The sequence below is a fragment of the Carcharhinus amblyrhynchos genome, chromosome 7 (genome assembly GCF_965287045.1).
Source record: "Carcharhinus amblyrhynchos chromosome 7, sCarAmb.v2.hapA, whole genome shotgun sequence".
Classification (NCBI taxonomy): Eukaryota; Metazoa; Chordata; class Chondrichthyes; order Carcharhiniformes; family Carcharhinidae; genus Carcharhinus; species Carcharhinus amblyrhynchos.
In genome coordinates, this window is record NC_137330.1 from 10,460,548 (window position 1) to 10,484,497 (window position 23,950).

Consider the following 23,950-nt stretch of genomic DNA (forward strand, 5'->3'; position numbering starts at 1 on the left):
GTGTGGGTTTTCACCGGGTGCTCCGGTTTCCTTCCATGATCTGGAAGGCGTGCTGGTTAGGTGCACTGGCCATGCTAAATTATCCCTCAAACAGGTGCCGGAGTGGGGTGACTAGGGGATTTTCACAGTAATTTCATTGCAGTGTTAATCTGAGCCTATTGTAACACTAACAAATAAATAAACTTTAAACTTTTAACCATCAACATTTCAGAAGGCGAGCTGGATACTCCCAGGAATGTGGGATGCTGCTCCTTAGCTTCAGCGAGTGTTATGAGTTATTAGCATTATGATTACTAGTGTTATGACTCCACCTTCTCAGACAGTCACTGGAGACAAAGTAAGCAGGGCAGCAAGTGGCAATCAGAGATGATGGATAGATAGTCTTTCCAGCCAAGAAAGCCAGAGGCACTTTTCACTGCAATGAAGGGCAAACGATCTGACAAGCATGAGGGAATCATGAGAGCTTTAATCGGAGGAAAATACAGAAAAACCACTTTAACTAGTCGGTGAATCAGTAACTCGTGTCCACACTGCTTAAAGTGGGAAAGGTTAGGGAATTGAAACGATGGTGAAAACAGAATTCTTAATGGATTTCCAAAAAGGAAATGGGCAAATATTTGGAGGTAAGTTCACAAAAGAATGGAGAAAGGGTAGAATCATAAGGTCATTGAATCTTCACAGAAACCCTACAGTGCGGGAGGCCATTCGGTCCATCAAGTCTGCACCGACCACAATCCCTCCCAGGCCCTAATCCCATAACCCCACATACTTACCCTGCTAATCCCCTGACACTAAGGGGCAATTTAGCAAGGCCAATGCATCTAACCCGCACATCTTTGGAGTGCGGGAGGAAATTGGAGCACCCGGAGGAAACCCACGCAGACACGGGGAGAATGTGCAAACTCCACACAGACATTCACCCAAGCTGGAATTGAACCTGGGTCCCTGGCATTGTGAGGCAGCAGTGCTAACCACTGTGCCACCCTCAAAGTCATGGGAGTAAGTTTGGAATTAAGCTCTTTACAAGAGTGATAACCCACTTTGTGAGCTGTAAATTTCTGAGAGTCTAAAACACAGTCGAAACCCTGATATTAAAAACCAGCCATCAGTCGAGTCAATAGGACCACACGTGGCGATACGCGATTTCCCTCACTCACAGAGAATAACAAACACCTCCTGTTAACATCATAACAAAAACAGAAAGCTTTAGCCGACTTTGTAAACGAGGAAATTCATATCATTCCACCCGACACTTATTTCGGCCAATTTTCATGTTCTTCCTGCTCCCAGTACGTGGTGTTAAAAATACGTTTGGACATGGGCAAATTTGCCCAAGTTGATGAGTGTCAGAAGCCACCTTTTCTCAGTTTATCCTCGCTGATACTTTTATTGAATCAAAACAAAACACTTTTAAACAATTGCTATTTCATTATTGGCCAGACATTCTGAATCCAATGGTACAAATTGAGGCCATTTGGCCCATCATTGAGACATATAAGATGATGAATGGGATGGATAGGATAGAGGTGGAGAGACTCTTCCCGCTCAGAAAGGACAGTAGGACTAGGGGGCACAGCCTCAAGATAAAGGGGGGGCGGTTTAGAACGGAGTTGAGGAGGAACTTCTTCACTCAAAGAGTGGTGAATCTCTGGAATTCTCTGCCCGTTGAAGTGGTGGAGGCTACCTCGCTAAATATTTTTAAGAAGCGGGTTGATGGGTTCTTGATAAGAGAGGGGATTAAGGGTTATGGGGAGAGGGCGGGAATGTGGAACTGAGCCACGACAGATCAGCCATGATCTTATTGAATGGCGGGGCAGGCTCGAAGGGCTAGATGGCCTACTCCTGCTCCTATTTCTTATGTTCTTATGCTAGCGTAAAGCTCTTTGAAAGAGCTATCCAATTGCTCCCACTCCCCGCCTCTTTCTCCAGAGCAATCAATGTAACTTTTCCTCCTTATGCAAACCTCTTCTGAATTTTTAACTGTGCTTCTACCGGCCTTTCAGGCAGTACATTCTAGACAACAACCCACTGCACGAGAAGCAAATCTCCTCGACCTCTTTGAGCTCAACAGAAATGTTCACCCAATAAACCAAGTTCACTGAATATCTGTTAGGAATTCTTGTAATCGATGTTAGTCCTTACCTGAACTTGTTGTTTCTGATTATTCAGCATGTGTGGGTCAATGGAGAGCGGTCCAAGCACATTCATCATGAGCTCCTTCTCAACAAGCCACTGGCTGAGCTGCATCTCCGCTGTTTCAAACTGAGTGAGGAAGCTGGACGACTCCTCCAACTTCTGCTGCCGCTCAGCTGCCGACTGGCTGACCTGCTGCCATTTGGAATCTAAAGGAAGACGGTATTGAAAATGGATTGTTCCTTTCAGAAGCGTCTCTTTGCCCAGTAGGTTTTCACAGAACAGAATGGCGGTCAGCATGCTTAACATTGAACACTGCTCTGGCTGGGTGAAGCCACTCGCAAAACCCATAAGCGCACACACGCACACACACACACACACACACACAGGAGATCAAATACAAGCGTGTGAGCAAAGAGCAAGCGGTGGTGAGCTGCCTTCTTGAGCGACTGTTACAACTGAGTGGTTTACTAGGCCATTTCGGAGGGCAGTTGAGAGTCCTGCGGCTCTGGAGTAGGATAGAAAGTCAGTTGGATAAGAGCAGGCAGGGAGTAAACACAGATCGAGTGAGCAGGGAGTCAGACAGAGCACATGCAGGGTGACACAGTGGTTAGCACTGCTGCTTCACTGCGCCAGGGACCCGGGCTCGATTTCCAACTTGGGTCATTGTCTGTGTGGAGTTTGCACATTCTTCACGTATCTGTGTGGGTTTCCTCCCACAGTCCGAAAGACGTGCTGGTTAGGTGCATTGGCCGTGCTAAATTCTCCCTCAGTGTACCCGAACGGGTGCCGGAGTGTGGCGACTAGGGGATTTTCACAGTAACTTTTTTTATACATTTGTGGGGTATGGGCATCGCTGACTGACTAGTATTTATTACCCTTGGGAAGCTGGTGGTGCGTTGTCTTCTGAAGCGATTGTTATAACTGAGTGCTTTACTAGGCCATTTCAGAGGGCAGTCGAGAGTCAACCACATTGCTGTGGCTCTGGAGTCACATGTAGGCCAGCTCATAGAATCATAGAAAGACTACATTGCAGAAGGCGGCTATTTGGCCCATTGAGTCGGCACTGACAACAATCCCACTCCAGGCCCTATCCCCACAACCCCACATTTACCCCACTAATCCCTCTCGTCTACACATCCCAGGACACTAAAGGGCAATTTAGCACAGCCAATCAACCTAACCCACACACGTCTTTGTCTAAGGACATAAGGGAGGTGATGGCCCAGTGATTGTATTGCTAGATTATTAATCCAGAAACTCAGTTAATATTCTGGGGATCCAGGTTCAAATCCCGCCACGGCAGGTGGTGGAACTTGAATTTTACAAAAAGCCTGGAATTAAGTGTCTACTGATGACCATTCTCGATTGTTGGAAAATCCCATAGGGCTCGCTCATGTCCTTTAGGGAAGGAAATCTGCCATCCTTACCCGGTCTGGCCTACATGTGACTCCAGGGACACAGCAATGTGGTTGACTCTCAACTGCCCTCCAAAGGCAACTAGGGATGGGCAATAAATGCTGGCCAGCCAGCGACATGCATGTCCCATGAATGAATAAAATAATTTAGTGATCCAGATGGATTTTTCCAACGATTGACAATGTTTTCATGGTCATCAGTGGATTCTTAATATCAGATTTTTTAAACTGAATTCTAATTCCACCATCTGCTTTGGTGGGATTCGAACATGGGTCCCCAGAACATTGGCTGAGTTTCATGGATTAATAGTCCAGCGATAATACCATGAGGCCACTGCCTCCCCTGGTCATATACAGGGTGAGAGCACATTCAGAAAGTTCATGGAAAAAAAGTGTGAGCCAAGAGTGTGTGTACACATGCAGAAGGAAGGGGGGGGGGCGGGGCGGGTGGGGAGGCAGACATGGAGAGAGAAAGAGAGAGATTGAAGACACAAAAACAGAGACTAAGTGAATGTATGGCACAGAAATGACAAAGGAATGGTGCAGGGTAAGAGCCCTCCGACCCCTCCCCACGACTCTGCACATTTAGCATGGCCTAGCCACCAAACCTGCACATCTGTGGGCTGTGGGAGGAAACCAGAGCACCCGGAGGAAACCCAAGCAAACACAGGGAGAACGTGCATACTCTGCATAGACAGTGACCCGAGGCCAGAATCGAACCCAAGGCCCTAGCATTGTGAGGTGACAGCGCTCATCACTGCACCACCATGCCACCCTTAATGGAACCTGGGGGTTTGGGAAAATGGGAGTAAGAGATGAGGAGAGGGCGAAAGTGGGAGGGAGTTTTGGGTGGAAGGGAGAGATGAGGAGAGCGTGAAAGTGGAAGGGAGAGATGGGAAGAAGGGAGAGATGGAAAGAAAGGTGAAAGTGGGAGAGAGAGGGGATCAAAGTTGTGGGCGGAGATGGGAGAAGAAGTATGAGGGATAAATGAGAGGGAATGCTGGGTGCAAAGTGGGGAGATGGTAAGTAAAACGGGAGAGGGGGAGCTGAGGTAAAGAACAAGTGAAGAGCTGGAAAAATGGGGGAACGATGGAAAGGGGGATAAGGTGGGAGGGGGAGACAGGAAGAGAGAAAATGGGACATGGAGAACGGGAAGTGGGGAAGAGATGGAAGAGAGAGTCTTGCTTCCAGCATTGAATTTACAGCAATCAGCTTCAAAGTGGGTTACGGATTGAGCGGGACACATTCCACAGAATAATGTGAAGGAAATGGAGATCCACTCGGGGAACTGACTTTGTAAGATGTGCAGAACACAAAACAAAGAACACTTTCAGGGAGTAGCTCAAAGCAGAGGGACAGATACACACGGAAGGTAGGTCAGGCATTCAGAACCAACCCTTCATTAATTGTACGGCACAGAAAGAATGCGCCTTTCATAACAATAAACATTTCTGCTGCTTTTGGCTTTCCAGCCATCCTCACCGACACTTTCCCTGTCTCAACAACTTGATTCTTTCTGCAACAAACTGCATTTTGTTGAGCGTTACAGTGTTTCGCTGAGAAAAACGCTCATACAACTCGTCATTTTGAACGAAAAGACAACGGGACTATTCAGCGTGGAATTAATCTTAGGGAAAAAGATTGTAAGAGAAGTAATCAGGGAGGTGACAATACAATGGCCGCATAATGGCTGCATTTGAGTGAAGGACACACAGGTTTGTTTGTGCACTGAACAGAGGGATCAGCACTTTCCCAAAGGGGTTGTTTCATTCTCCAGTAAAGTTTGTGCAGCCCAGCAACATTCAACTTGTCTCCCCACTCCGGAACAGGCTCTCTTCACCGCGTGATGAATTCACTGGTAACGTAGTAAGTTAACCAGCAAGCGAACGAACCTCGCTTACGTGGAGAGGATGTTTCCTCTTGTGGGAGAATCTAGAGTGAGAAGCTGCTGTTTAAAAACATAAAGGGTTGCCCACTTAAGACAGGAGTGAGCAAGTATTTTTTTTCTCTCACACAAAGGGTTGTGAATCTTTGTAAACTCTCTTCCTCAAAAGCAGAGCTTCTGAAAAGTTTTCAGGCAAAAGGGAGGTAGATTCTTGGTAAGGAACGAGGGTGAAAGGTTATATGGAATGTGGAGAACTCAGATCAGACACAGTCAGTCCAAAGATGCGCAGGTTAGCTTTAAAGCTTATTTATCAGTGTCACGAGTAGGCTTACATTAACGCTGCAGTGAAGTTACTGTGAAAATCCACTAGTCGCCACACTCGGGCGCCTGTTCGGGTACACTGAGGGAGGATTTAGCACGGCCAATGCGCCCTAACCAGCACGTCTTTCAGACTGTGGGAGGAAACCGGAGAAAGCCCACGCAGAGAAACGTGTAAACTCCACACAGATGGTTACCCAAGTCGGGAACTGAACCCGGGTTCTGGCACTGTGAGGCAGCAGCGTTAACCACTGGGCCACCATGCTGTGGATTGCCCCTTGATGTCCCCAGATATGTAGGTTAGTTGGATTAGCCATGGTAGATGTGTGGGGTTTTATGGGGATTGGGTGGGGGAGGGGGCCAGGGCAAGGTTCTCTGCCAGAGAGTGCAGACTTGATGGGCTGAAAGGCCTCCTTGTGCACTGAAGGGATCCTGTGAGCTCACTGAATGGTGAAGCAGGCGCGAGGATCCGAGTGCCCCGATCCTGTTCCTAATTCTGCGTTTATATACACTCTTCCCTCCTGGCTCCTGCATTTATTCTTAGAATAAGGCAATTATATTTCATTGACTGCAAAGCACTTTATAGAAATCAATTTCAGTATCAAATGCTGTAAACACCCAACAGGTCAGGCAGCATCTGTGGCGAGAGAAACATTTAGGAGATGACAGTTCAGGTCAGTGCCACTTCTGATTCTGTTTCTCTCTCCTACTGGATGTCATACACGAGTAGTTCCCTGTGCCGTGAAGACCCATGTGCCCCCCAATGCCCCCCAACCACCAACTGTGCTGCCAAAATGATGCAGAATTCAAGTTATTCAACTAAAGTGAACCTTCACCTTCATCCCTGTGGTCGGTATCTCCAAGACCCGATGAATCTTTGGCCTCCCGTGCATGGGGTAAGAGCCGCACACGCGTGGTTTTAGATTTTTTAAAAATGCTGTTCAGGCCGGTGCCCGTAACCAACAGGACTTGGAGCTGAAGACAAAGGCTCCCGCGCGCCCACACAAAACCCAAAAGCTCAACAAGGGCGCAAAAACCCTGGGAGAAGTGGGGAGAGATTAATAAAACAAAAGTTCCCAATCAGGGGCAGAGACAGAGAATGTAGGAGGAGGTGTGCCTCAAGTGTTTTTTTTATATATATAGTATGGAGGAGTGTCATGACACATACCAGGCTGGGAACCACTCCCACATATCAGATAAATCGACACCATTTTTCCAGCCTCAAAGATCATGCCTTTGCATTTACTCATCGCATAACAACACCCCTCTTTTCAGCCAGGCATGTGATACTCACATAGGTTGAGGCAGGCGACCAATCACTCCATAAAATCTCACATTTTCCTCACTGGCACCTTACGAGCCGAGTGTAAGGAATCGGGCAGGTGTTGCAAAGATGTATGGGAGTTTAAGACGCTCCATTCTTTGCGTCAGATGATGATGATGATGATGATGTTTCAAAATGGCGACCACCCACGCTCATTAGCAATGGGTTAACTGCAAACTTCCACTTTAGACCTAATTTCCATGTTAATTGTTTAATACAGTCATATATAAAAGGGGTGGAACTGGGTAATAGGTGTGTATATGTGGAGTCCACACAAATCAAAGAAACCCTACAGTGCAGAAGGAGGTCATTCGGCCCATCGAGCCTGCGCCGACAACAATCCCAACCAGGCCCCATCCTCGTAACCGCACCTACTTACACCCTGCCAATCCCCCTGGCACTGAGGGGCAATTTAGCATGGCCCTAACCCACACCTCTTTGGCCTGTGAGGAAACAGGAGCACGAGGGGGAAACCCCACGCAGACATGGGGAGAACGTGCAGACTCCACACAGGGAATCGAACCTGGGTCCCTGGAGCTGCGAGGCAGCAGCGCTAACCACTGTGCCCCTCTTGTAAAACAATAAAATGAGTTTGTGAAGGAGCTGGACTTGCATCATCTTTTATTACTGGGAGACTAACCAATGCTCACGGTCTACTTGTAAACTCGGTGTGTAAGACCACCCCCATTTTTGGAGGGATTTTCGAGGCTTCAAAAGGATGACTGGCACATTCACATCCACGGTCTTTTTGGCATTTTCCGTTTTTAATTCAGATTTCTAGCATCTGGAATATTTGGCATTTCTGCCACGCACCACAAAAAAAGTCTCCGCCACAAAGTGATTAATACGTTTTGGCCCAGCTGGAAACATCAAGCACTCGAGAAAATGAACATTTTCCAGTTGTGCGCAGCCAAAGTCTCCATAACAAAACCACCATAACACCAGCCTGAAACTAAGTATGTGACCTGGCACTCCTACGAGGTATCGAGTTCAGAACTGCCCTAATTTCCACACCAACTATCCTTTTGGCCTCAAAGTGGGACTGACAACAGCTGTTGCACTGTGCAAAATCCAGTGTTGTGGATCTTAAAATCAGAGCGAGAGCTTTTAGGAGCAAGTGAGTTTAATCACACAAAGGATAGGGGAAATCATAGAATCCTACAGTGCAGAGAGAGACCGTTCGACCCATCGAGTCTGCACTGATCACAATCCCACCCAGACTCTATCCCCGCAACCCCATGCATTTACCCTCGCTAGTCCCCCGGATACTAAGGGACAACTTAGCATGGCCAATCCACCTAACATGCGCATCTTTGGACTGTGGTGGGAAACCAGAGCACCCGGAAGAAACCCAAACAGACATGGGGAAAACATGGAAACTCCACACAGATAGTGATCCAAGACAGGAATTGAACCCGGGGCCCTGGCGCTGAGAGGCAACAGTGCTAACCACTGTGTTACCGTGCCGTCCCAGTGGGAATGTGGAACTCCTTCCCCCAAAATGCTATGGAAGCTAAATTTCAATTATCAAAGCTAGGACTGACATGCTTTTGCTGGCTAGAGTATTAAGGGATCAAAGGTGGGTAAATAAAGATAAGGTATAGATTAGTCATGATTGGACTGAATGATGAAACAGATTTGAGGGTCTGGGTAACCTACCCCCATTTTTACATTACTATCTTCCACATTTCTTTCAGCTTAGAAACCACTCAATGTTTTAATTCATTGCAATGTACCTGTAGGAGAGAGTGGCCAAGTGGTAATGTCAATGGCCTAGTAATCCACAAGCTCTGGTTAACACTCTGGGGATATGGGTTCAAATCCTACCATGATAGTTAGCAGAATGTGAATTCAGTCAATAAAATTTAGATCATGAAGGGTGACCATGAAACTATCGATTGTTGTAAAAACATCCTCAGTCCACCAGTGTCCTTTAGGGAAAGAAATCAGCCAGCCTTACCCAGTGACTCCAGAACCACCACAATGTGGTTGACTCTGAACTGTCCTCTGAAACGGCCGAGCAAGTTACTCAATTCAAGGGGCAATTTACAACAGGCACCAAATGTTGGCCCAACCAGAGACTCCTACATCCCACAGCGTGGGGGCACAGTGATTGTTAGAATGTGAACAATGATAACATTGGATTTGTTGTAGTGTGACCAATGGTAGCAAGCTGTAAGGGTCAGCTGACCCAGTCAACCATCTAACCAATGACAAAATGATGTGCTGACCAGCTGACTCAGCATAAATAAGAACCTGTTGTGAACTGGGAGGAGCTTGGAATGGCCCAGGGTGAGGCCTCAAGTGTTGGAGTAACAAAGTTTCTTTATTAAACCTTTTTCTTTGATTTATAAGTTGGAGTAAGTTTTGCGATATTTTATTGCCTACAACTGAAGAATTCCTTCCGGAGGATCAACAGTGGTTTAGCCCTGCTGCCTCACGGTGCCAGGGATCTGGGTTCGGATCCTGGCTTGGGGGTCACCACCTGTGTGGAATCACAGCCTCAAGATAAAGGGGGGGGACGGTTTAGAACGGAGTTGAGGAGGAACTTCTTCACTCAAAGGGTGGTGAATCTCTGGAATTCTCTGCCCGTTGAAGTGGTGGAGGCTGCCTCTCTGAATATATTTAAGACGTGGGTTGATGGGTTTTTGATAGGCGAGGGGATTAAGGGTTATGGGGAGAGGGCGGGAATGTCGAACTGAGACACGACAGATCAGCCATGATCTTATTGAATGGCGGGGCAGGCTCGAAGGGCTAGATGGCCTACTCCTGCTCCTATTTCTTATGTTCTTATGTTATGTTCTTATCTGCACATTCTCTCCGTGTCTGCGTGGGTTTCCTCCCACCATCCGAAACACGTGCTGGTTAGGTGCATTGGCCGTGCTAAATTCCCCCTCAGTGTACCCAAACAGGTGCCGGAGTGTGGTGGTGACAAGAGGATTTTCACAGTAACTTCATCGCAGTGTTAATGTAAACCTACTTGCGGCGCTGATAAATGAACTTTAAAACTTCAAAAAAAAAGGAAATAAAAACAATGGTCTTAACCAAGAGACGTTTTAGCTGTTGCGCAAACAACATTAAATAGCTGACATTAAAAATAACTGTTGTCCAATAAATAGTTTGATATATTACTTATGTAATCCAATGACTGCCTCCACTTCCCAGCTTCAGGAGCCTCTGTGTTTTCCTCCAATAACCGTGCCAACTTGTCTTTCACCTGTCCAACTTTGCCAGTGTTTTGCTTCAACTCAGCTTCAAATGCCTGCAGCAAAAAGAAATGGCCAGGATTAATTTACTGATCAACATCTAGACGCCTTTATTCTCCATTCACCATTTAAACCCAACAACAATTGAAAAGCAAACGAAGCGAAACACTATCTTTTACAGTTGGATCGGACAGATAACAAGAAAGCTAGTCCTTTGTTTACCTAACATATCACACTGGTGAGTTAGCAGAATGAAAAGTAATTCCTCTCAAAACACCAGAAACAAAACAAGAAGCTGAGTGGAGTATTCATGGTTAACGGCTCTGTTTTTTTAACAAGTGCCCGACTTGTTTGGCACATGTTTTGGAATCTGAAAGACTTTTATAGATTTCTGCTATTTTTAAACTTTCTTGTTATCCTAAATATATATAAATAGAATCATAGAATCCCTACAGTGCAGAAGGAGGCCATTCAGCCCATCGAGCCTGCACCAACAACAATCCCACCCAGGCCCTTTCCTCATAACCCCATGTATTTACCCTGCTAAGCCCCCAGACGCTAAGGGGCAATTTAGCACGGCCAATCTAACCCACACATTTTTGGACTGTGGGAGGAAACCCACACAGACACAGGAAGAATGTGCAAACTCAACACAGACAGTGACCCAAGCCGGGAATCGAACCCGGGTCCCTGGCGCTGTGAGGCAGCAGTGCTAACCACTGTGCCACCGCATACTCGTACGAATTAGTGACAGTACGTCACACAGTGGATGGCAAACCAGTTCCAATTAGAAAACACTAAAGAACAAACTGAAAATGTTGGCGTCGGTCTGGAGATACCCAGCAGTTGTTTCCCATTACCCACTGCAATGTCCAGAATAGTGCATCACCCACAGTTAGTCTCTCGAGAAAATACCAGAACCACTCTCTTAGGGGGCACCATAATCTCTGAATCCAGCCTGGTAAACATGGAGAGTTGCACATTTCAAGGAAACCCTTCATCCTGTACCTCTGGGGCAGGGGATGAAGCTGATGGATAAGTGGCACAGTGGTTAGCACTGCTGCCTCACAGCGCCAGGGACCCGAGTTCAATTCCGGCCTTGGGTCACTGTCCGTGTGGAGTTTGCACATTCTCCTCATGTCTGCATGGGTTTCCTCCGGATGCTCTAGTTTCCTCCCACAGTCCAAAGACGTGTGGGTTAGATGGACTGGCCATGCTAAATTGCCCCTTAGCGTCTGGGGGATTAGCAGGGTAAATACATGGGGTTATGAGGAAAGGGCCTGGGTGGGATTGTTCCAGGACGTGTAGGTTAGGTAGATAGGCTATGCTAAATTGCCCCTTAGTGTCCCAAGATGTTAGGGGAATTAGCGGGGTAAATACATAGGGTTAAGGGGTTAGGATGGAGGTGGCCCTGGATAATATGTTCTGTTGGACAGTCGGTGTAGACTTGATGGGCCGAATAGCCTCCTTCTGCACTGTAGGGATTCTTCTTTAAGGCGGAAACTCACAACAACTAGTTTGAACTTCAGTCCTCATTATATTCAAGTCAGTTGGCATGAGGACACTTTTTATTCATATTTTGATGGGTATGCATTCCTCATACAATGTTGTTCCCATATGTGACTCAAACATTCCTTTGGGACCAGTTGGCTCGCTGCTCTTTTCCTGCCTGCTAATTTGTACATTGGTAATCAAGGAGGAACGGGGATGGCTTTATTATTTAGTTAGCCTATTAGCGGACCAGGATGGACTTGACTTCATAGAATCTATCAGCACAGCAGGAGACCATTCAGCCCACCACCCCTGTGCTGGCTCCTTGAAAGAGCTGTCCAATCAGATGCATCCTTGTTCTTTTCCCACAGCTCTGCAAAATTTTATTTTTCCAAGTTCCCCTTTTACAAGCCACTATTGAATCTGCTTTCACCACCCTTCCAGGCAGTGCATTCCAGATCACAACTCACCGTGAAAAAAACAATCTCTCTGCATCTGATGGAATACAGGAATGCACTGATGAGGCTTTATAAGGCTCTGGTCAGACCACATGTGGAACATTGGGAGCTCTTTCAGGCCCTGTATGTAAGGAAGGATGTGCTGGCCTTGGAGAGGGTCCAGAGGAGGTTCGTGAGAACGATCCCGGGAATGAAAAGCTTGACGTATGAGGAGTGTCTAAGGACTTTGGGTCTGTATTCAATGGAGTTTAGAAGGATGAGGAGGGATCTCATTGAAACTTCCAGAATACTGAAAGGCCTGGATACAGTGGACCACGAGGAAGATGTTTCCATTAGTCGGAGAGACCAGGATCCGAGGGCACAGCCTCAGAGTAAAGAGACGACCATTTAGAACCGAGATGAGGAGGAATTTCTTCAGCCAGAGGGTGGCGAATCTGTGGAATTCATTGCCACAGAAGGCTATGGAGGCTACCTTATTGAGTGTATTTAAGACGGAGATAGATAGGTTCTTGATTGGTAAGGGGATCAAAGGTTATGGGGAAAAGGTGGGATAATGAGGTTGAGAAACTTATTGAATGAAATTGATTGAATGGTGGACTCGATGGGCCGAATGGTTTAATTCTGTTCCTCTATCTCAAAGCCTTATGGTCTACTGAGTGCCTGAAATAATCTGTGCCTTGTCATTTTCTTGTTTCAACCCTTCTCCCACCAACCAAACGAGAAAAGCCAAAAGTTTGCTGGCTCCAACTTTCACTAAGAGGGAACAGAGCTTTACAAACTGAGGAAATAACACAGGTGGGAAGTCGTGCCAGTTTCCAGCAGCACAGCGCTCTGGTTCAATGTGTTACGCTGCCAGGGGGCCTGCTCCTCTGGAACGCACACACAACTCCAAGAGCGCTGGGATAATAAACTGGCCTCTACCCAGCTGAATCAACAGGAGTATTCGCAGTTTGTACTTCATAACCAACCCAGTGAGTGTGCCCTACATGCTGGCTCAGGCCTTAGAACAGCTTGTTCAATTTCATTTTAAACATTCACTCTTTCGGCATGGGGGGGGGGGCTGGTGGGGAGGGGGTGTGGAGGAGATGTTGCTTTAGGAACATAAGAATTAGGAGCAGAAATAGGCAGATTAAGCCCTTAAAGCCTACTCCGCCATTCAATCAGATCATGGCTCATCTCTAGGGGGTGGCACAGTGGTCTGCACTGCTGCCTCACAGCGCCACAGACCCCAGTTCAATTCCACTCTCAGGTGACTGTCTGTGTGGAGTCTGTACGTTCTCCAAGTGTCTGCGTGGGTTTCCTCCAGGTGCTCCGGCTTCCTCCCACAGTCCAAAGACGTACAGGTTAGGTGCATTCACAGTGACAAATTGCCCTCGAGTGTCAGGGGGATTAGCAGGGTAAATATACGAGTTATGGGAATACAGGAGCCTGGGTGGAATTATTGTCGGTGCAGGCTCGAGGGGCCAAATGGCCTCCTTCTGCACTGCAGGAATTCTATAATCTCTCCCTGGCCTCAAATCCACCTCCCTACCTGTTCCCCATATCCCCTTATCCCTTTTCTATTAGAAATATATCTATCTCCTTCTTGAAACCATTGAGACTCTACTGCACTGCAGGGCAGAGAGTTCCACAAATTCAACCACCCTCTGCGAGAAGTAGTTCCTCCTTATCTCAGTGTCAAATCTACAGCCTCTCACCCTGTACCCTGTGACCTCTTGTTCTAGGTTGCCCCATAAGAGGGAACATTCGGTCCACAGTTGCTCATCAACCCCTTTAGAATTTTTTATGCCTCAATCAGATCCCCTCTCACCCTTCTGAACTCCATCCATTACAAGCCAAGACTGTTTAATCTCTCCTCAAACGTCAACCCTTTCATCCCCGGACTAATTACAAGGACAATCTGTTCATTTTCCCATCATTATTAATGCGGTTTTAGATGCCTGGAGATCATGTTAAGGTCTGACCGCTGTCAGCTTCAGTCAGTGGCAGACTTGCACCTCAGAGGCAGCAGGTTCTTGGTTCAAGTTCCACTTGAACGACTTGGACACAAAAGGGTGGGATTTTCCGGCCACGCTCGCCCCAAGGTCGGAAAATCCCGCTCGAGGTCAATGGATCTTTGCATGGTCAGTGTCCCACTCGCTACAACTCCCATGGCAGGCGGGACAGTAAAATTCTGCCCAAAATCTCGGCCAGCAGTTCAATGCAGTACTGAGGGAATGCTTCACTGTTAGAGATGCTACCACTCGGGTGAGACATTAAATCGAGGTCCTGTTGGCCCTTCAAAGATGCAGCATGAAGAGCAAGGAAGGCCTGAGCCTAGATTAATCCTCAGGCAACATCACTGGAAGAGATTATCTGGCCATTATCGCACTGTTATTTGTGGGAACGTGCCAAGTGAAAGTGGCCAGTGTGATTTTATTTCACCAACAGCGACCGAACTTCAGAAATAGCCCACTGAAACGCGCTGTGGGACGCTCTGAGGTTGTTACATGAATACCTTCCTTCGAAAAGAACAGCCCATTTACGAACACGTTACGCACAGCGAGGAAATAAATCCAGCTTGAAAAAAGCTTTCACAGCTTGTGAATAAGACTCCATTGAACAGATTTTACTGGACGAGGGTTTGACAATGTTCTGCTCTTTACGATGGTCTTGTTACATTGCAATTATCAATAACTGCTTCACAACAACGCAGCGCTGAGCCAAACTTCAGGCTCTGTATCCATCTGAACTCAGGCAAAGCAGATTAGTGCTCACTGGAATGCAAAGGCTCAGATTAAAATTGGGAAGTGTGTTTCACACCCATTGCGGTTGCCTTTAAAAGCCAAGACTGCCTTCTCAACAGCTGCCTTCACTTGTCTTATGAAGAGTCATTGAGCAGTGTTGGCCTAAACTTGCTGGAGTTTAAAAGAATGAGAAGCCATCTAATTGAGGTATATAAGATGCTTATCAGAGAAAGGGGATGGATAGGGTAGAGGAGTGAATGTTTCCCCTTGTTGGGCATTCTAGAACGAGAGGACATAGTTTTAGGATAAGGGATGGCAGATTTGAAACAGAAATGAGGAGGAATTACTTTACTCATCTGTGGAATTCCCTACCCAGAATGAACTGAATGCCGGAACACGAAACAAAATTTAAGGAGGAGATGGATATGTTTTTAGTCAATAGTGGGTTGAGGGGTTATGGGGAATCAGCAGGAAGGTGGAAATGAGATCAGCTGTGATCATATTAAATGGCGGAGCAGGCTCGAGGGTCTGAACTGCCCACTCCTGCCCCCATGTTATACTACTGTAGATTCCCTAATCTTCAGAAAGTCCGTCACAGCGTCCTACCCAGACTTATCCACGTGGACACAGAGAGAATGTGCGAACTCCACACAGCCACCCAAGTCCAGAATCGAACCCGGGTCCCTGGCACAGTAAGCTAACAGTGCTAACCACTGTGCCAACCCCCTGGAACGTTACACACTGCTGCATTCTCCCTCCTCGGTTATACTGCGGCATAACTGGGCCACCATCGTTCGGCCACATCTGTTTCTTCAACTTCACTTTGAAGACAGCGAGTGAGTGCAATGACACTGTTACCATAACCACGCCGACACAAGGAGGACCAGCCGCAGCACTGTGAAACTGAATGCACAACAAGCGATTATCGGCGCTCACACACTGAAATGTCTTCTTCCCCAACCACCTCCATTCTGCTACCCTTCTCAGATACAGTCAAAAAAATGGCTCTATAGGAAGTTGAGAGAAACCACATCTGAACCAGGGCTGCGCTGTCCCAGTCCCACCATCTTCAACACCATCAGCGCATTAGAATTAATCAGATCCAGAGAGGTTAATATTCCTACAGTTTAAAGATAATCAAACTGCAGAAAGAAAATGGAACCAACAAGTAACCCGCAAGGGGCGGCACAGAGGATAGCACTGCTGCCCCACAGTGCCAGGGACCCGGGTTCAATTCCCGGCTTGGGTCATTGTCTGTGTGGCGTTTGCACGTTCTCCCCGTGTCTGCGTGTTTTTCCTCCGGGTGCTCCAGTTTCCTCCCACACTCCAAAGATGTGCAGGTTAGGTGGATTGGCCATGCAGGTGAAATACGTGGGGTTACAGGGATGGGGGCTAGGTGGGATTGTTGTCGGTGCAGGCTCGAGGAACTGAATGGCCTCCTTCTGATCTGTAGGGACTCTATGATTCTAAGTATTGGGCTAGATTTTTCCTGCTATATAACAGCGTGTTGACGATGCACAATGTTATGATGTGAAAATCGGTCAGCAAATTCAGGGGTTTAGGAAATATGCTACGATGTACCATGGCTTCCAAAACCTCTTGGCAAATTGATGTCATTCTTTCGTTTGCTTTGTACAACCTGCACCACACTTGTTTTTTTAAGAATTTACACATAAATTAGGGCTGATAATAAAGAATTGAAATCCCCGTTTAGCACGTGTTAATTTTTCACGCAATGTCCATCAACCTCTGGCCCAGAAAGGATTCAATTTAATCGGTTCAATCTCATTCTGAAGGAAATCAGCTATTAGACTTGGGCTTAAATCTCATTGGATGGGGAGATAAATTGATTCTGCCATTAACTAAGACTCCAAAAACCCCGTTGCCCGCACTGCGCTGTTATTAGCTTACACCACCTGCAACTAAGAGGGCAAAAAATTGCAGCTGAAGGGTACTGAATCCAAAATAATCTTAGTTGCGAGATGTCACACCTTAGTAAGATCCCTACAGTGCAGAAGGAGGCCATTTGGCCCATTGAGTCTGAACTGACAACAATCCCACCCAGGCCCACAACCCCACATGTTTACCCTAGCTAGTCCCCCTGACACTAAGGGGCAATTTAGCATGGCTAATCCACCTAATCTGCACATCTTTTGGAGTGTGGGAGGAAACCGGAGCAGCCGGAGGAAACCCATGCAGACACGGGGAGAACATGCAAACTTCACACAGACAGTGACCCGGGGCGAAATAGAATGCGGTTCCCTGGTGCTGTGAGACAACATTGCTCACCACTGTGCTGCCCAGAACAATGATGTTTATTCCACAATTCAGCTTTAAAAAGATTAAGGGCATTCATAGTGCATTAACACGCACGCACACACACCTTATGTTGTTCAACCTGTTCCTTTACAGCTTCAGTCTCAGTTGGTAATGTATCCCAAGATGCGGTTCTCTTATCCATTGACTCCAACCATTCCTTGACCAAATGGGCTTCTTCCTGGACTTGCTGTCTTTGTGCCAGTGTGGATTCCAGCTGACTCGCCTTGTCCTTCAGCAAACCTCCCAACTCTTCATACTGATGATTTACATCCGTAACATCCCGCTGGATCCCGATCAACTCTGCGGCCAAAAAAAACAGACTTCATCATCTCATTGGTGACAGCGTTTGAGGAGAAAGACATGCCTTAAATTCAAATACTCGGTGAGGTATAAAGTCCATGCAAGTTCAAGTGGGTCTGATCTAAACATAGTAGTTCTGAGCTCTATGATCCCAAACAAATCTGGAAAAATTCAAGTGTCACTACCATTCTCACAACTAAAGCAAACCCAAAGCAGTTCCACTGAAGGTTAATAGGCACTACCCCAAATGCAAGAGTTAACATTTACATCCAAGTCCCTTTATTAAAAGCTGAAGACTCATTGTTCTGGCACAGTGGTTAGCACTGCTGCATTACAGCGTCAGGGATCCGGGTTCGATTCCCCGCTTGGGTCACTGTCTGTGTGGAGTCTGCACATTCTCCCCTTGTCTGTGTGGGTTTCCTCCAGGTGCTCTGGTTTCCTCCCACAGTCCAAAAGACACGCTGGTCAGGTGCATTGGCCACGCTAAATCCTCCCTCAGTGTACCCGAACAGACGCTGGAGTGTGGCAACTAGGGGATTTTCACTGCAGTGTTAGCGTAAGCCTAGTTGTGACAATAAACTTTAAACTTATAGTGCTGGCTTTTGAACATAATTTTGGTGTCCTTCTGTGAGGATGGATGTCCTTGCTACACAGCAAAGGTTTACCAGGCTGATTCTGGGGATGGCAGGTCTGTCATATGGGGAGAGACTAAGTCGGTTAGGATTATATTCACTGAAATTTAGAAGAGTGAGAGGGGATCTTACAGAAACTTACAAAATTCTAACAAGGTTAGACAGGGCAGACTCAAAGAATGTTCCCGATGGCGGGGAAGTCCACAACTAGGGGTCATAGCTTGAGGATCAGGGGCAAACCTTTTAGAACTGAGGAGAGGAGAAATTTCTTCACCGAGAGAGTGACGAATGTGTGGAATTCACTCCCACAGAATGTAGTTGAGGCCAAAACTTTATCTGAAGAAATTAGATATAGCTCTTGAGGCTAAAGTGATCTAGGATATGGGAGGAAGGGGGATCAGAATGTTCAATTTGACAATCAGCCATAATCAAAATGAATGGCGGAGCAGGCTCGAAGGGCCAAATTGCCCATACCTGCTTCTAGTTTCTAAGTTTCTATATTAGAGAGTTGGTCTCTAATGAAGTGTGAGGATTTTATTATTCCTCGCTTTATTACAGCTGCAGTTTCTAAAGGGAAGCAAATTTTTAACACTGAGGGTTAGAATTGTAATGATCTTGTGTTTAATCATCACGCTCTGTAATGTTCCACCGCATCAGTGACCAGACTTAGGTTTTCCCTCAATTTCAATTACGTTTAGGATATGAAAATCCCCCCTGGGAGAAAGAAAGGAAAGTAAACGAACTGTTTCCAGAGACCCTCTCAATCCTACAACTGACACAGTGGCACAGTGGTTAGCACTGCAGCCTCACAGCGCCACGGAGCTGAGTTGAGTTCAATTCTTGGCCTGGGTCATTGTCTGTGTGAAGCCTGCACGTTCTCCCCGTGTCTGCGTGGGTTTCCTTCGGGTGCTCAGGTTTCCTCCCACGTTCCAAAGACGTGTGGGTTAGGTGGATCGGCCATGCTAAATTGCCCCTTAGCGAAGGGGGATTAGCTCGAGTAAATGCATGGGGTTACTGGGATAGGGCCTGGGTAGGATTGTTATTGGTGCAGACTCAATGAGCTGAATGGGCCTCCTTCTGCACTGTATAATACTAGGATTCTACAGCTTTAAGCAGAACCTACTGAGAGTGGGATTGACAACGTAAAGGCACTGATCATTCATCAGGGGTGGTGTAAATGCATTGTGGGTTCACTATTTGCAACTGGGAACATGAGAACATATATAGTTGCATCTTGAAGACATCAGAGCTGTGCTGTGTTCTGCTCACAGCCAAAAGTGAAACTGAGACTGGTTCCAATGACACACTTCCATTCTAGTGATGGCATGCTGCTTTCACTTAAAGGCACATGACAACAGGGAGGAGATGATTGTACCTAGGGGTATATTCCGCTGTCAGGTTGATGGAGCCTCATTAGAATGACTCTGACCTTTGCAGTGATGCTGAGGAGGCAGACGTTCAGGCAGTTGTATATTTTGTATTTTCCATGAAAGGCTGGAATTAGAGGAGCGCAGAGATCTTTTAGAGTTGAGGAACTCTGAGAAATAGGGAGGCTGAGGCCAAGGAGGAATTTCAAAATAAGAATGATCATTTTAAAATTAAGCTGCTTCTTGAACAGGAGTCATTGTAGATCAGCTTGCGCAGGGGTGATAGTGAAACGGGGCTTGGTGCTTGTGAAGCATGGTCAGCAGAGCTTGGGATGACCTCATGTTTATGCAGAGTAATATGCAGGTGTCCGACTAGCAGTGCATTGGAATAGACAAGTCTCGAGGTAACAAAGGTAAGCTTGAGGACTTCAGGACATGAGCTAAGGCAGGATCCAAGTTTGGTGATGTTACGGAGGTGGAAGTAGTCTTGAAAATATCATGAACGGGCAGTCAGAAGCTCATCGCAATGTTAAATATGCCACCAAGAATGCAAACAGACTGATTTAGTCTTTAGTTGTTGCCAGGATGATCATGACACAGAAGCGATAGCTGGAAACAGCGTTTGTAGCAAAGACAAGAAACATTGGGAGCAATCTTATAGAAAAAAGTCGAAGTCCAGAATGAGCATGAAAATGGGAGAGCTTTTGATTTTTTTCTGGGGCGAATTCAAATCTGCTATCTTATGCACTTAGAGCAAAACACATCAAAATTAGTTTCTCGCCTGCAGGGGGAGTAGGCGGGGCTTAAATCACCCAAATGCTGGCTGAGAGCAGCAGAGGGCACCACTGCGCTTGCGCAGGACCCTCCTCCCCATCCCACCACCATCAGCCCGTCTCCGGTCTGGCCCCTCCCCTTCAGGTCCCACCCCTTGGTATGGATGGTGCCAGGGTGAAAACTGCCAGGTTGCCACTGCCCAAGGGGTACCACCCCCCCCCCCCCACCCCCCACCCATGACCTCCTGGAGAGGATCTCAATGGCCTCTGGTTCTACTAATGAGGTCAACACATCTAATTCCCACTGATGGGGACCTTGAATGATTCTCACTGTGGAGGCCACAGAGGCGAGTGAGTCCAGACGATTGTCTTCCAGGCTCACTAATTACATTTAGTTATAGTAAAATTAGATTTAAACAATTTATACACCCCATGTCGGCCATGAGCGTGAAGCTGACCTTGCTGGATATTTGGCACTGGTAAGATTATGAAAGGCGGGAAATCAGGCATGATCTGATTTCTAGGCTCGCCGCGCCAAAAGGTTGGTGGGGTTTGATGCTAAGATTGCCCCCAGTGACTTCACTCTTCCCAACATCTAACTGGAGGAAATTTCTGGTCATCTGGCATAGAGTGGTTTAAGATCAAAGCCACCTGGGACTGAGTATTACCATCTTGTTTAAGCATTTAATACATCACCAATATTCCATTTGCAAGAATTTGGTTCCAAATACTTGCGACACGTTACTTATTGACTGCCTTGGCCCTTACAACAACAAGGTAGTGGACATCTGGAAACCTCTCTTCTTAAAAAGGTTGCGTGGTCAAATTTATAACGGAGATTGATGAATTTTGGTCAGACAAGGAATTAAGGATTCCAGCAGAGAAACCCGACAGTGCACCGACCACAATCCCAGCCAGGCCCTATTCCCATAATCCCTCATATTTACTCTGCAAATCCCCCTGACACGAGGGTTAATTTAGCATGGCCAACCTACCCAGCCCGCGGGAGGAAACCCACGCAGACCCAGGGAGAATGGGCAAACTCCGCACTGACTGTGAGCCGAAGCCGGAATTGAATCTGGGCCCCTGGCGCTGTGAGGCAGCAGTGCTAACCACTGTGCCACCCCTTATAAACTGGGTCAATAGCATTAAGATACAAAATAGTCATAATCTAATAGAATGGTTGAATAGAACCCAATTCTGAAAGTGTACCTCTCTGGGTGGCCCAGCCAGGAATAACTGAAAGATCACAATTTCCATATCAGCACTAAGATGCTCAATTGAGATGTAGAGAAATATTGTTAAGGGAGAACCACATCGAAGTTCTACTGCTTTACTTCAAGACAATAACTTGTTTTAATGGAGATTTTGCATTCTTGCTCCTCTTCCCTCCCACTCCGCTATTACAACCACATGTTTGGCGCAGTAGATCACTTAATCCTGCAGGATTGTCCAGGAATCTATCGGAATTTCAGCTTAATCTCCAGGATTTATTTTCTTCATTTTCTTTAAGCCCTCTTATTTTTATTCATTCTAAGAATTTTGGAAATGGGCAGGGTGGAGTAGATGCTGTTTTGATTTGACTAGATGAAGAAGGTTCATTCAATGAGCGAGAAGCAGCGACTGGCTTTGCGTTTGATGAGAAGGAAGGGCATCGTCAAGATTCATGGTCAATGGCGGGAATGTGGCGAGCGTGTCGAGGTGGTCAGAGGACATCAGCATGAGAATCCAGGAAGATATCCAGTCAAGGATCCCCAAAACTGACCAGAGTGAGTTTGGTCAGGCACCACTTTCTGATCGTAGGAACACCAACATCAAGAATTCAACTTTCAAAAGGCCCAACAAGAAGAGGGCCCACCATCTCAGTCAATGACACAGGTTTCGCCACAGCTAAATTCATAGTGGGCCAACGGAGGGAATTCGGCCCATCATATCAATGGAGCTTTGAGGAAGAACTTTCAACAAATTAACCGGTCAATAGTGGAGGAAACCGTGCATTTGATCAAAAGGGGAGCATTTACAACTCACTTTCCCATCTCATGACCGCCAGGATTTAGATTTAGATCACTATTTTCACCCGTTTTTCCTTGTTATGGCACAGGAACCAGTTTTGTTTGTGACTCTGGGACAGTCAGGTGCTCAGGGCAATTCCCCAAGGAGAATAACCATGGGTCATGCCATAATATTTCCTACCCCACCATTATGTGTGCGGACAAATTAACTTCAACAAAAAACAGTCGCAATAAAATGGAGGACGAACTTGTACTTTCCACCTATTTGAAATAGTTACAGGGAAACGGAGTTGATCATTTTAATGCAGTTTTTAATTCCAAGGAAAGGAAATCCAGATGATTAATTAGCGATAGTGACAAACTGAAAATAATTGAAATGTAGGTTTTTTTTTACAGAAGTGTTTTTGGTCATATTCAAAGGTCATTTCAGCTTAAAGTTTAGTTCTAAGTTTATTTATTAGTGTCATAAGTAAGCTTACATTAACACTGCAATGAAGTTATTGTGAAAATCCCCTAGTCGCCACACTCCGGCATCTGTTCGAGTACATTGAAGAGGAATGTAGCATGGCCAGTGCACCTAACCAGCACGTCTTTTGGACTGTGGGAGGAAACCGGAGCACCGGGGGAAACCCACACAGACCCAGGGAGAACATGCAGACTCCGCACAGACAGTGACCCAAGCTGGGAATTGAACGCAGGTCCCTGGTGCTGTGAGGCAGCAGTGCTAACCACTGTGCCTCTGTGCCACCCCCATTTCTTGCACTGCATTAACTTGAACGGGAGACAAGTTCATAAGTTGACATTGAACTCATCTCCATTTTAATACTGTAAGAGTATAACTTGCGTGGTTTAAATTTTCCTGGAATCCATTTCTTTAAAAACAGTAACACTCTAAAAAGAAAGCTAATTTACATATTTCATTACAAGGTTGCACCAAACTCAAGTAATGGAACTTGTAAAGTGGTTTCCTTACCTTTGGAATCACAGACAGCAGAGGCAGCTCCCTCACCATTCACCACTTGCGTGCCTACAGATCAATGTATGCGTTAAGAAAACCTGGTTAGTTGCATTAAAAAGACCAACATCTGTGTTAAGTTCTCTCTCTGACCTGTTATGTACAAATGAAAGTTGGCAAATTCTTTGAACAAATAGGCAAAGAGTGGCTTCTCAGGGTTCTTAAGAGATTTGACAGGGTAAATGCTGAAAAGACGTTTCCCCTCATGGGAAAGTCTGGAACCAGAAGGCATCGTCTCAGAATAAAGGAGTGCCAACTTAAGACTGAGATGAGGGAGAACTTCTTGTCTCAGAGGGCTGTGAATCTTTAGACCTCCTTGCCACAGAGAGCTGTGGGAGCAGAGTCCTTGTGCATATTTAAGGCTGAGATGGAAATATTTTTGATCAGTAAGGGAATTGATGGTTACGGGGAAAGGGCAGGAAAGTGGTCGTGAGGAATGTTGGATCAGCCACGATTCTACTGAATGGCGGTGTAGGTTCAAGAGGACAAATAGCCTACTCCTGTTTCTATTCCTTATTGTCCTACGGTCAAAACTATTCTGGTTAAATAACAGAAAGGGTAAAGGTGTAACCT

The 23,950-nt window shown here is 46.4% G+C and overlaps 1 protein-coding gene across 4 annotated transcripts in view; it reads right to left on the minus strand.

Annotated features, from left to right (window-relative positions):
* Positions 1 to 23,950, minus strand: part of dst (dystonin) — a 614,201-nt gene that overhangs the window by 174,799 nt on the left and 415,452 nt on the right. For all 4 annotated transcript variants that reach the window (XM_080191940.1, XM_080191941.1, XM_080191942.1 and 1 more), the window contains 4 exons: positions 23,336 to 23,389; positions 17,343 to 17,578; positions 10,211 to 10,340; positions 2,143 to 2,342 (listed from right to left, as the gene is read on the minus strand). In XM_080191940.1, coding sequence (XP_080048066.1) covers positions 2,143 to 2,342; positions 10,211 to 10,340; positions 17,343 to 17,578; positions 23,336 to 23,389 — 620 coding nt within the window. The remainder of the gene's footprint in view (positions 1 to 2,142; positions 2,343 to 10,210; positions 10,341 to 17,342; positions 17,579 to 23,335; positions 23,390 to 23,950) is intronic.